Source organism: Ovis canadensis, chromosome 22 (genome assembly GCF_042477335.2).
Source record: "Ovis canadensis isolate MfBH-ARS-UI-01 breed Bighorn chromosome 22, ARS-UI_OviCan_v2, whole genome shotgun sequence".
Taxonomy (NCBI): Eukaryota; Metazoa; Chordata; class Mammalia; order Artiodactyla; family Bovidae; genus Ovis; species Ovis canadensis.
The window spans coordinates 34,124,493-34,137,323 of NC_091266.1; the positions used below are offsets into that span (position 1 = coordinate 34,124,493).

Here is a 12,831-nt window from a genome sequence, read left to right on the forward strand (position 1 = left end):
CATGTAAAAATCAGGTGATTTCACATACAAATGTAGAGTTCCAGTTTATCTAGAAAAATGTGAAAGTCTGGGAAGCGCAGACCCACACGGACTATTAGCAAATTAATAGGTGCTGTGGAGTGGCTGCCCCCCGAGCTGCACCCTCTGGCTCTCCATAGCCCCCCAGAGCCCCACTGCAAGCCTCACACTCCTTGGGGACCTCTCCTAGGGGTCTGATTTGCCAACCTAATCTGGCAGTGCCCAGACCAGCCCTCTCAAGGCAGCCCCCGCCCTCCCAAGGTGGCTCCTTTCGTCCCACCAGCATCAGGGGGAGATAGGAGGGCCCCATGAGGCCTGCAGCCTCCACTGCTAGAGAGGGGTCTGCAGCCTGTCCTCGGGCCCCCACCTGCTGCTGGAGCTGAGGAGTGATCCTGAGGTTTCATGATCCCATGGTTTCCTCTGGGCCCTAGTAACCTCCCCGGGACTTAAGGCTGCTTAAAATGCTATGCTCACTTGTTATAGGAAATTTGAAGAATTAAAACATAACAGATAGAGGTGAGGAAGAATCATACTAATTCCCTGTGAGTTTTGAAACCATCACCTCCAGCCAAGACTAGCAAGCAGGCATTAGGGGTGGGGGTGGGGGGGTTCTGTCCCTCTTCTCGTTCCTTCCACGCTGGCCCAGTCACCTTCCTGGGGACACAGTACTGAGCTCCTGCTGTGGGCCCTTGGCGTGGGTGAAGGTGGGGTGGGAGTGTGGATAAGCGCAGACGTAACAGAGACACATGCCCCTCCAAGAGGCCCTGGTCTAACAGCCCAGCGCCACCTCCTGCCCTGGCCCACTCACCTTCTTCATCACAGGATGGGCCTGTCTCCCACAGGCTTCGAAGAAGACACACAGCAGCTGCAGCACAGAGCTCCATGCTGCATGGAATCTGTACGTCAGGCCCTCCTCTACCGCCCTGCCAAGGGAGTGGGTAGTCAGGGTCACAAAAGTCCATGGCTGGCACTAGGAACTACTGACCACAGCGAGGGTAGGGCTCCAGGGAAGGCCAAGGGGGGAGAACTAGTATTTATCAAGTGCCCTCTGGGCTAAGAATCTCATTTATATAATCTTCACACTTCCAGAAAAGGCTGTGAGGTTATCTGTTCCATCCTCAGATGCTGGGAAAGATTGAGGGCAGGAGAAGGGGTTGACAGAGGATGAGATGGTTGGATGGCCTCACTGACATGAGTTTGAGCAAGCTCCGGGAGACAGTGAAGGACAGGGAAGCCTGGCATGCTGCAGTCCATGGGGTCACAAAGAGTCAGACACAACTTAGCGACTGAACAACAAGAACAGATGGGGAAACTGAGGCTCAGAGGGACTAAATACCCTTCACTGAGCCATGAAGTCACTGTCTCATGCTTTCTTGGTCTGACCAGAGGTAGGAAGCTGGGGTAGGAACAGGTGGTCTGGACAAGAGGGAGGAAAGCCACAGCAGTGGGGGTGGGCAGGGCGCTAGGCCTTTCTGGCCTGTGCACACTGTGGTCAGTTCATCTCTCAAGGCTGAGCTTCAGAGGCTTTAGGCAAGAATGGCTAATAGAGGTCAGTGTGGGGAAAGAGGTGAGTTGAGGAGTGTGGTGCGGGGGTAGAACAGCTCTACTCGGTCTTCCAGAAACTTCACTCCAGGTCTTCACAAGGAAGAGAGCCCAAAGCACACCCGAGCTGAGCAGACAGACCCAGAGGCGACACCAGCATCCGGGCCCCTTGGTGCTCCGAGGCTCCTCATGGTGGCAGGGGGGGCGAGGTGGCCACATCTGTGACCGGCCCTCTCACAGTGGTGTAGAGGGCAGCCCAGCATGTGAGTGGCCTCTGCAGGCAGGCTGCCACCTGGCAGCTCAGCCTCCCCAAGCTGTAAACGGGGCCAGCACCTATCTCCTAGAACCACAGAACTACCACTAGTTTCCATTTATTGGTGCTTACCTACACAGCAGGCACTATTCTGCGGACTTTACATTTAAGACCTCATCTATCCTCACCTCCGTTAGCCTGATGAGGACCCTGAGGTACTGAGAGGTGGAGGACGGGCCCCAAGCGCACACTCACGAGCACAATGACACAACAGCACCTGGAATGTGACCAGCACGCACACGACAGCTGCTGCTCTGGCGGTGTGCGCAAGGCCCACCACGCTGATAAGAGGAATGCCTGTCACCATGAGGAGCTTTCGACAGGCACACCTTACTCCCTCCTAACGCAGAGGCTGCATTCTCACCTGAACATCTTGGCAATGTACTGGGAAGGGCCTGAGGCCGAGGAGGTCACGGAGCCAATGTCGGCCATGTGGGGAGCGACACACCCTTTCAGGATTTCCTGCAAAAAAGAGGCCACGGCCATTTGGGCCTAAGCTAGCCCCGCAGTGCCACGCCGTCTTCCCGGGTGACTGCTCCCTGAAGCTTCCAGGAAGTCTGCCTCCACTCTGAGAACCTCTTCCCCAGCACGCAGCCAGAGACCGTGGGCGAGCTCTGGGGGAGACAGGGCGGCAGGAGCCCCCCTCAGACTCTCTGCTCCCCTCGCTGAAGCTGGGGCTGGGGCAGCGGTACCTGGAGGCACTGGGTGGCAGCTGTTACCACTGGCAAGTGGGGGGAGAGGAGGCAGCTCGTCGCAGTTCCAAAAAGGCGAGGCAGGTGGCCCAGCCCCAGATCCCGGTGCAGCCTGTCAAGACAAAAGGCTTCTGTGGCGCCCGGCCCGAGGCCTAGGGGACTCAGATGGCCCAGGTCTGACAGCAGCCACAGATCCAAGGGGCACCAAAAGGCCCTTCCGGTGGGCAACTGTACAGAGTGCCGTCAGGCAGGTAACAGCTACACGTGGTAAAAGGTTCACACAGGTCTCCAGGGTACAAAACCAAGAGCACGCCTACCGCCCCACACTGTCTCCCAGACTGACTCAGATGCACTTCCCTGGGGAAAATCAAGGCTAAGTTTCTCAAATACTCTTCCAGAAGATTTTATGCTCATACCAGCACACAAAATAATAATTGCCAACACTTATGGAACAATTATCCCATGCCAAGTTCTGGTGTAACAACATTAATTCACTTAAACTTTGTAAAAAATAAAAACAACAACTGAGATTAAACCCTATCACAATTCCCATTTCAGAGATGAGGAAACTGAGGCACAGAGAAGTCAAATAACTTGTCCAAGGTCACCCAGCTAGTGGGGGGGTGGGTAGGGGTGGTCTAGATTCACACCCTGGTAGTTTGGCTCAAGAATGCGAACTATTACACACCTTGCTTTTTCTCAATATACCTTGGAGATCTCCCCATATCAGCATGCACCCATCTACCTCAGTTATTTCTAACAGCTGCCTAGTATTCCACTGCTTGCATCTACGCAGTACGCTCCTGGGACACATCCAGCTTGCTCCTAGGTGTTTCTGCCATAGGGTCACAAAGAGTTGGACATGACTGAAGCAACTTAGCACACATGGGAAAAAAAAATCCTACAATTACGGGAGTCCTCCTGCAGGATAAACCCTGAAAAGTGGAGAACAAAATGATCCAGCCACTTTCTGGCACCTCCAGCTAAAAAACAGTTTGGTGCAGGAAAAGAACATGAGCCTGGCGGACCCGGCACTGCTCCCCCACAGCTGCGAGACACGCTCACACACAGTGCTTCAGATTCTGGCTTATGAAATGGGCTGAGGCCTTCCTCGTGGGGTGGTAAGATCAGCGAGATGAAACATGGATGCGCAGTACCCAGCACAGCCTTCTGAGGGCCAACCAGAAGCCTTCAGAGGACAGAGGATGACACAGGGGTCGAGCCGTCGGGGACTCAACCCTGGCTCCAGGCAAAATGCAATCGCCAACTGACACTCTGTCTTATTCTCAGTCTTATTTGCGATAAGTGGAGCTATCCAGTAGCTACTACAAGAGTGAGTGTTCTGTGTGCATGCTAAGTCATTTTAGTCATGTTCAACTCTTTGCAACCTTATGGGCCAGGTTCATGGAATTCTCCAGGCAAGAATACTGGAGTGGGTTGCCATGCCCTCCTCCAGGGGGTCTTTCCAACCCAGGCATCAAACTCACGTCTCCTGCATTGGCAGGCCAGTTCTTTACCACTAGCACCACCTGGGAAGCCTGATAAGTGTTATGACAGAGACACAAAACAGAAACTGGGCTCGAAGGACTGAGAATCCCAGAGAAGGGGACCATTAACCCAGGTGGGAAGTAGGGTGGAGCTGCAGAAAGCAGATGATACCCTCTGAGAAGTAGCCGACTGCACAGGGCAACAGCCGGGGTTGACAAGAACAGCGCTTGGCCTCCACCCTTCAGTGGGGAAGATGCTCTCAGACGGCCTTGCTGCTCCTCACAGCTGATTGGTAATCGCTCTGGCAGGAGAGGCAACAGCCCTGGCTAACCCAGGCTGTGCTCCCCAGCCCTGCCTGCACAAACTCAAGAGCTGGTGTGCACACACTCAACACAGAACCGCCGCCACCCCCAGAAAAAGCTGAACCCCTCCAACTTCTAGCTCATGGCCCTCCTGTCTGCAATGCAGGGTGGGGAGCCTGGCTGGCGGCTGCAGGACCGCCCTCTACCATGACCTTACCTGACCAGGTTGATATGGGCTTTCTCCATGACCTTCAGCCAGGCCAGCAGGGGCTGTAAATCATTCTCGCTGGGAACATAGTCGTACAAGGCCTAGGCGAGGGACCAGGAACAAGCAGGTGACTGAGCAAAGTGTTTCAGCAGCAGCCCAGTGACAACACCCCTTCCTATCACTCCACGACAGCCTGCACATGGGGCCCTAGAACTCTCAGCCCCCTTGGCCTTCCTTTCCCCGACCCATGAAGCCCTTCTGCTTCCGCTTCTAGGGGAGAACCGTCTTTAGGAGCAGTCGAGAATAACGGGTCACACGACCCTTTGTGAACCTGACAAAGACCAGAACACTTCTCTGGAAAAATGCATGTGAGCACACACACACATTTTTACAATTTTTTGGAGGGGTTGGGGGGAGGGTTGTGCTCCCTTCCCCAAATCCACTTAGAGATCCCTGTTTGAGGTACCAGCTACCATGAGATCATGCTGAATGGGTTACTGTGATAACTACCACAAGGTCAAGGGTCAGGGCCCCGCCTGTGGACACTCATGTGGCTTTGGTGGATGGTCTCCTGGCTGTCTACCCGCCTCCTATGCCGGGACAGCCCAGTCTGGCCTATCCAACCTCACTCTGCAGACAAGTAACAGGGCTGCCCCCCAGCACAGCCATGTCCCCCGTTTCCCCATCCCTCCGTTAGGTCTCACTGTGATGATCTGGGCGTTGAGCTCTGCCGGCAGGGTACGCACACCGGGCTTGGCATGGAAGAGGCTGTGAAAGGCCTGCATGGCGCAGGCTGTCACCAGCTGCAAAGGACGTGGAGGTTAGTGGGAAACCCACTGCGGAGGCCAAGGCAGCCCTGGGCTCCTCCACATCCCACTCCAGCTGGTGGGTTGCTGGGGAGACCTGGGCCCCCTGAATCTCAATGCCCCAGACGCCTAGATACTCAGACACAACTGTTGCTTTAGGAAGTCTTGGCAGCCACTGGGAAATTTTTTTAATGATTTAAACGACATCAGAGAAACGTGAACAAAATGTTTTTAAAATTATGGACTAAAAAAACAGGCTACAAATGGTTGGCATACTATAATTAAAACAGTATTTTTATGTGTTTGCTTATCTAAAAAGAAAATGTTTAAAAGGATACACAGCAAGCTGCCTGTACTATATATCTTAGGAAATGAGACTTGGCGGGAAAAAGAGACATCTATTTTTTACTTTATATACTTTGGAGGTTTTTTTTTCCTTTCTAAGCAACGATCATGTTATTCATATAATGAACATTTTAAAATATGTATGTGAACAAACACTGTATGAGAACATATAAAGATTAACAGAATTGTGCTAGGATAGCAGAATTGCAAGGCATCGCTTGTATGTGTCTTTAGAGTCTCATACTGATCTTACTAAATTACTATAAGCAAAAAAAGAAGGTGAGAGAGAGAGAAAAATATAACCATAAGCATGGGTAGGGCAGAGCTCAGGCAGGGGAGGACTGCTGCCTCACCAGTCCCACACAATTCCACGCCCCCGCCGAGCTCATCTCCCAGCTGAGGCTGACCCGTCTGCCCCACCCCAGGGATGAGATGTGTCCTCAAGTGTAGCCAAGAGCAGGGTCGGGGCCAGGAGGCCCCAACTCCCGCTTTTGGCCTGAACAGCGAGCTTCCCGAGTGCCAGCACACAGGCCTGGGGTCTGAAGCTCTGCCCGCCCCCGCCTCGGTACACCCCCATGCACTGGGGCATGAGCTCACCACATGGTTCAAGGTCATGACCCGCAGGAGAGTCTCGCTGCAGCTCTTCACCAGGCCTTCTGGGAAGCAGGGCAGTAGGTCCTTCAGCAGGGTCAGCATGTGCAGCATGGTGGTGGCCTCCTTGGAGCCTGGCAGACAGAGGGGCAACTGAGACTCCAGCCCACTCTCTGCAGCTGGCCCCAGCCCCACCCCACCCACTCCACTGCGCTGCCCCACCTCCGGACTTCTCGATCTCCTGGATGCAGAACTTGGCGGCAGAAATGGCAGCAGGGTGATGGGCAGGGGCCTTTTCACCAAACATGAACTCGCTGCCCTTGAGGATGGAGCACACCCCATGCTGGGCAGCCTTCCTGATCTGAGGGGCAAGAAAAGGGGACAGGGCCGGGTCAGCACTCAACCAGCAACGTGGGTGGTTGTCATGACCACCAGCAATGAGCAACGATTGCAGACCCATGCTAGGGGCATCCTTCGCGTGGACTCCCGGGCTGATAAGTAAGACAAACCTGGGTTTCAGTTTCTGCTCTTCTACTAACTCACCAACCAACCTTGAGCAAACCAAACTACTTAGTCTCTGAGCTTCAGTGTCTCATCTTTACAACACGGATTCCTCTCTTCATGCCATCATCCAACAATACAGAGTGCTAACCAGTTCAGCACTGAACCAGCAACTCTTCAGGAGATAGGAAGCAAAGAAATGTATGCCAGAAGATAAAAGTACTTTGCAGACAATAAAACTGGGGCTGCTACTTTTTTATGCAATGATCAGGTAAGTGTCACTCCAGTGATGTGACGTTCCAGCAGAGACCTGAAGCAAGTGAGAGGACCGCCATGGGGAATCGCAGGGAAGGAGGCACGGGCCTGCCTGGGATCAGAGTGCTCAGCACCAGGAGTGATTCTTAGGACTGTTTTGACTGATACATGCCCCTCAGTTCTAAATTTCAGGAGGAAGCAACGTGGCCGAGCACCACTTACTGGGCACTGGCTACAAGCCAGGACCTGAACCAGGTGTGAGGAAAACTCCCGAGTGTCGCCATGACCTTGCAGCAAAGTTGATTTTATTATCCCTCTTTACAGCTTAAAAAACCAAGACTCAGAGAGATTAGGTAACTTGTCCACGGTCCCAGCACAGTGAGTCAAATATTCAACTCAGTTCTGTGTGACTCCAAAGCCCCCTCCAGCCCCCTCTCCTTCCACTGTAATTAAATACATCACTGACCAGTGAGGCAGCAGAAATTCAAACAGGCCTGACTGTGACCATCCCTCCTGCAGGAGTGAGCAGACAGGGCTTCAGGCAGGAGCAGAAACTCCAGATGGGAGTCCAGTACTCAGGGTGACCTCCCCGGGCCACTCAGGAAGCCAGCACCAGCCAGCTTACTGGAATGGGAGTGGCCGCCTCCGCCCACGCCAGGGTCCCACAGCCTCACCTTGGGCTTGGTGTGCACGGTGAAGCTCAGCAGCCCGTGGTACACCTGCATGGTCACAGGGAAGCTCCAGGCCTCGAGGCTCTGCTTCCGCAGAAGGGTGGCCAGACAGGAGAGGACCTGGTAGAGAGGCAGAGAGTCTCAGCTCCACCCGCTTCAGCCAGGTGGGAGACAGCCCCGGTTCTCAGGGACTCCGGAAAATGCCAAAGGGCTTTCTGAGCGTCCAGAGTGCCTATACCCCTCCCAGGAAGCGTGCAAGCTTTAGCCAAATCAGGTGGGCTCTGGAAGATGGCAGGGGGACACCCAGACCCAGACACTGACCCATCGGAGGGCAGAGGTGGAGCCACTGATGGCCTGGGCTGACATGATATCCATGAAGGCTTTGGAGGTATCGGAGAACTTCTTAATGAGCACAGGACTGGGCACGCTGCGGGGGAGAGAGCAGAGACAGTGAGAAGCCCAGAGGGGTCTCCGAGAGCTGCTGGTCAGGAGGAGAAGCTGGACAGAGTGGGGCAGCGCGGGCCCCGTCACTCAGCTGGCTCCCCTGTCGTGACACCCAGTTCAGTGCGTTTCGACGGCCCCTGAGCTCCCCGCCTCCCTCATGTTTCCCACCACTACCGACCCAATGGGCCCTTATAAGCTCCCCCTAGTCCTCTCCCCACATGTCCCCTGGCTGCAGGTCCTCAGACAAGTGGGCCCAACATTCCACCTCATCCCTCCTGCCCCGCTGGCCGTGCAGGGCTGTCCCTGCCCAGCCACCCCAGGCACACTCTGTCCTGCTACCATCCCAGGCCACCCGGAGCCTGAGCCGGGAGACTGCCACTGGATGCTTAGCACCTCTTTGTTCTTTTTAATCAGTCCTGTGTTCCTCCCTCCCCCCCAGCCCCTCTCCCTTCTTCCGTGACGAGGAGCCAGGACTCACCGCTTGAGGACAAGGTTCAGCAGGTAAGCGACAGCCGCCAGAGACTCCGCGGACTCCACCGCTTCCATGGTTGTCATCTGACCAGGCCGCAGGGTGGGAATGCGGGAAGCACGTCACGCTGGGCAACTGGGGTACTGGGGCCCCGGGCACCCACGGGGATGGGTAGGACCAAGAACCCTGGTGTCAGAAGCTGAAATCCCAACCCTGTCCCTGCGACTCTGGACTAGCAACTTAACTTTTCTGTGACTCAGGTTTCCTCACTTGTAAAGCAGGGATAATTAAGTTGATGTGAGGTTTAACTGAATTAATACACAGCACACTTAGAACACTGCCTGACGTGTGACGAAAACCATTGCATTGCTATTTAATTTACTTCATTATTCTAGAGCAGAGGTTAAAAAGCATTCTCTGCAAAGAGCAGCCAGATAATAAATATTTCAGGCTTTGCAGGCCACATGTGGTCTCTGCTGCATATTCTTCTTTGTGTGTTTTAACTACCTTATAAAAATGTAAAATCCATCCTTAGCCCTCAGGCTATACAAAAACAGGCCACGGGTCAGATGATGCCCATGGGCTATAGTTTGCCCCTTCTCCACAGTGGTGCTTTTCATACTTTCAAACCCTTAAAAATTATTGAGGATTTCCTCAAAGAGATTTTGTTTATGAAAATTATACCTATTGATATTTATCATATTAAAAATTTAAATGGAGAATTTTTTTTTAAACGTAAGAATATGCAAGCACAATTCCACGAGCTGTTAAAATGTCATCAGACATTACATAACTTCTGGAAAACTCTAAGGTATACTCATGACACAGAAAAAGGTAAATGATGGTCTAGTAGTACTATGGAAATAATTTTGACCTAGCCAAGCCCCCAAAGGGCTTCCCCAGTTGGTCTGAGGGAAAGAATCTGCCTGCAATGCAGGAGATGTGGGTTCAATCCCTGGGTCGGGAAGATCCCCTGGAGAACAAAATGGCAACCCACTCCAGTATTCTTGCCTGGAGAATCCCATGGACAGAGGAGCCTGGCGGGCTACAGTCCATGGGGTCACAAAAGAATCGGACATGACCTAGAGACTAAACAACAGCAAATCCCCTGGAATGGTGTTGGGAACCCCCAGACTACACTCTAAAAACAATTTTACTAGAGAATCCCCTGGGTGTTAACCCAGCTTTATCAACTAGGGAAAGAAAAAAAAGAGAGGACTGGATTTTGCTTTACAAGAATCACATAGGAAATCCCACCAGCCTTACCAAGCCCTTTGAGAACAACTGAAGCCCTTTCACCTGTTCAAGGCCGTCTCTCTCCACCCCTGCACGCAGGGGTCCCTGTCTTGGCTCTACAGCCTGAAGAACCTGCCACCCCAACGCGCACCGGAAAGCTGCACTCACTCACCAGCGCAGCGAAGTACTCAGTCTCACTCTCCTTCCCACCCTGGGAGCGAATCACCTCTGTGACAGCAGCCAGCACAGCGCAGATCTGCAGGCGAGGGGGAAGCCACCTGTGACGTCTATTTCCCATCAAATCCCACCCCAGGGCAGCCTCTTTTCCTTCCTCCGTCACAAGCTGACCTCCTGACAAAGCCCAGAGCAGACAAGATGAACCCCACTGAGCCCGGGGAACACATCACAGGGCCCAGCAAACTGGAAGACATACACATTTGCCCCAAAACCCACCTCTACCCCTACCCCTTATAGAAATACCCGAACAAATGTGCAAACATTTGTGCACAAGTGTGTTCACTGCAGCAATCAACTGGAACAATAAAGCAGCCATCAACAGGGGATTAGTAATGTAGTATCATATAACAATGACAGATTTGAATACTATGTAACTACTGAAAAGAATGATGACCAACTATATAGAAGAATTTAGAAATGCTGATCAATGGGGAAAAAGTTGCAAAATAGTGTATGTAAAATATAATGATGCTTCAGTAAACCTAGACAAAGTCTGGGTAAAAAAAGTCTAGAATAGTATTAATAGCTTGATAAGAGGCTGTTGAGAACTTGAGATCTGGCTAGGATGACTGAGAAACTGCATCTTTAAACATCTGAATTATTTATATTTAAAAACAAATACTTTAGCAAATACTTATGGAGAAACAGATTTAGAACTACTTGGGTATAAGAATCTACTTTTGCAACTGTAAGTTTCCTGAACTTTAAATACTAATCAAGTACTGCCCATGAAAATTTAGCATCCAAATGGAGACGTCAGACCAGATTCTGAAAACTCAGTACAATAAGTATAATGCAAAAATACCTCACTTTAAAAAATATTGATTATAAGTTGAAATGACAATATTTGGAGTATACCAGGTTACATGAGAGATATATAATTAAGGTTACTTTCACCTGCATTTTTTTTTAACTTTTATTTAACATAGCTACTAGAGAACTTAAAATCCTGTGTGTGGCTCACATTACATTTCTGTTGGACAGCACCAGTCTAGAAAAGTACAGTGACTTGTCAACAGTAACTACCACAAAGAAGTCAAGCTGGGAGGCCAATTTCCATATTTTTTTCTACTCATCTCACTTTGTTACCATTTATAGTTTTGACACTTCTCATCTAAACAATGAAAAAATACAAAATATATATAATTTAAAATTATAAACAAAAAAAGCAACATTTAGGTCCTATTAGATAAAACGTTTTCTAACCACTGTTATTCAGTATTAACTTTTTTAACAAATGTTTTCTGAAAACATTCTATATAAAAAGGCCTGTGTTAGGTATAGTTGAAGAGAAAAAAAGTTTGCAAAATATTTTTTGGACGTTCGGAAATTGTCTGGAAAATACACTGAGGAACTTTACCCTTGAGATGAGAAGATACTCTTAGAAAAAGCAGAGTGGAACCTGCCCTAGGAGATTCAATAGGTCAGGGACACAGAGGGTAGGAAGTGTGACCATCACCCAGAGATTCCACCTTTTGTCACCAGACAGCAGTCAGTTCTGTCCCCCCCTCCAACTAGCCTCAGGCTGTCCTGAGCATCCCCCCTACCTCCTTGTGGGCAGCCGAGTTGGACTCCCAGAAGCGCTGCACTTTGCTGAAGGTGACGTTTGTGCAGTCAGACAGGCCGCTCAGGAAGGTGCCAGAAGACTTCTCGGTGAAAGCCGGCGTCACCTCTTCTTTCATGGCCGTCTCAGGGGCTTCGCTTTTTCCCAGGCGCAGGGACCCCGACTGCAGTTCATTATGCAGCTTCACCGCATCAACTGTCAAGTCGCTCTTTCCTGAGAACCAGCGAGAAACAGTAAGGCCCCCACCTCTACTCGAAACTCCTTGGCCAAGAACACAAGAACCATCCCTAGGAAACAAACCGACAGAGCCTGGGCTCCTAATCTGAGAGGCTAAATTCTGAACGCAGTCCGCCTCAGCAGCCCACGGTACTTATCAGACCCAGAAAGGGAACCCTCCAGCTAACCGTTTCGCTTGTGTGAGTGTGCTGGGGGCTGCAGTGAGGGGCCTGGGAAAGAGTAGAGGGTGAGAGCGCTCTGTGAAGAGCCAGATTAATCACAGGCATGATTACAGACGCTGACACTCGTGGTACCCGAGCCAAGTTATCTCCCTCCTGTGAACTCAGTTTCTGCATCTGTTAAATGGGGTGGGTGGGCCCTTACAGCAGCTTCGAGATTGGGCATTTTAAGAGACGAAGCGTCTGGTGCCTGGGCCCCAGAGCAGCTTGGATTCGAGACTCAGGCCGACCCGGAACCCCGCCGCCCGGCTGCGTCTTGGTCGCGACCCTGCTACCTGAAGGCCGGCTGAAGTAGCGGCTGCGGGCGGCCTGCCGGTGGCGGCAGATGACCGGGTTGCTGTCGCTGCTGTGGCCTTTCTTCCAGCGTTTCAACTTGGCCGAGACCCCGGAGGGCAACTTCCCCGAGCGACCCATGCCTAGTAGGCAGGGAGAGAGTTTAAAGAACTGGGTTCGGGGAACTAAAACACACGCAGGACCCACGTGGGTTCGCAGCCGCTCCACTTCCTCTTCCTCTGGCGTAACTTCCTCATTCGCGTCCGTTTCCATGGCAAAAGAATCAACATCCGGTTTCACCTAGTCTCCAGGCTCTAGACTCTGTTGAAGGAGAGGCTGGAGGGAGACTCCATTCCTAGGAAGGAAGCTCTGCTGGTAGAGTGTAGCTGGGGCTCTTACTCCACGGCTACTGCTTCTTGGC

At 51.8% G+C, this 12,831-nt stretch overlaps 1 protein-coding gene across 1 annotated transcript in view; it reads right to left on the bottom strand.

Moving 5' to 3' along the window:
- RRP12 (ribosomal RNA processing 12 homolog) overlaps window positions 1-12,650 on the bottom strand; it is a 28,956-nt gene extending 16,306 nt beyond the window's left edge. Inside the window, exons 1-13 of the mRNA XM_069567777.1 lie at window positions 12,413-12,650; window positions 11,666-11,895; window positions 10,054-10,137; window positions 8,655-8,731; window positions 8,054-8,159; window positions 7,736-7,852; window positions 6,528-6,666; window positions 6,312-6,439; window positions 5,268-5,366; window positions 4,573-4,664; window positions 2,566-2,677; window positions 2,238-2,335; window positions 827-941 (exon numbers count right to left, since the gene is read on the bottom strand). Of these exons, the coding sequence (XP_069423878.1) occupies window positions 827-941; window positions 2,238-2,335; window positions 2,566-2,677; window positions 4,573-4,664; window positions 5,268-5,366; window positions 6,312-6,439; window positions 6,528-6,666; window positions 7,736-7,852; window positions 8,054-8,159; window positions 8,655-8,731; window positions 10,054-10,137; window positions 11,666-11,895; window positions 12,413-12,551 (1,536 nt within the window). The 5' untranslated portion in view covers window positions 12,552-12,650. The remainder of the gene's footprint in view (window positions 1-826; window positions 942-2,237; window positions 2,336-2,565; window positions 2,678-4,572; window positions 4,665-5,267; window positions 5,367-6,311; window positions 6,440-6,527; window positions 6,667-7,735; window positions 7,853-8,053; window positions 8,160-8,654; window positions 8,732-10,053; window positions 10,138-11,665; window positions 11,896-12,412) is intronic.
- Window positions 12,651-12,831: the final 181 nt, after the last annotated feature.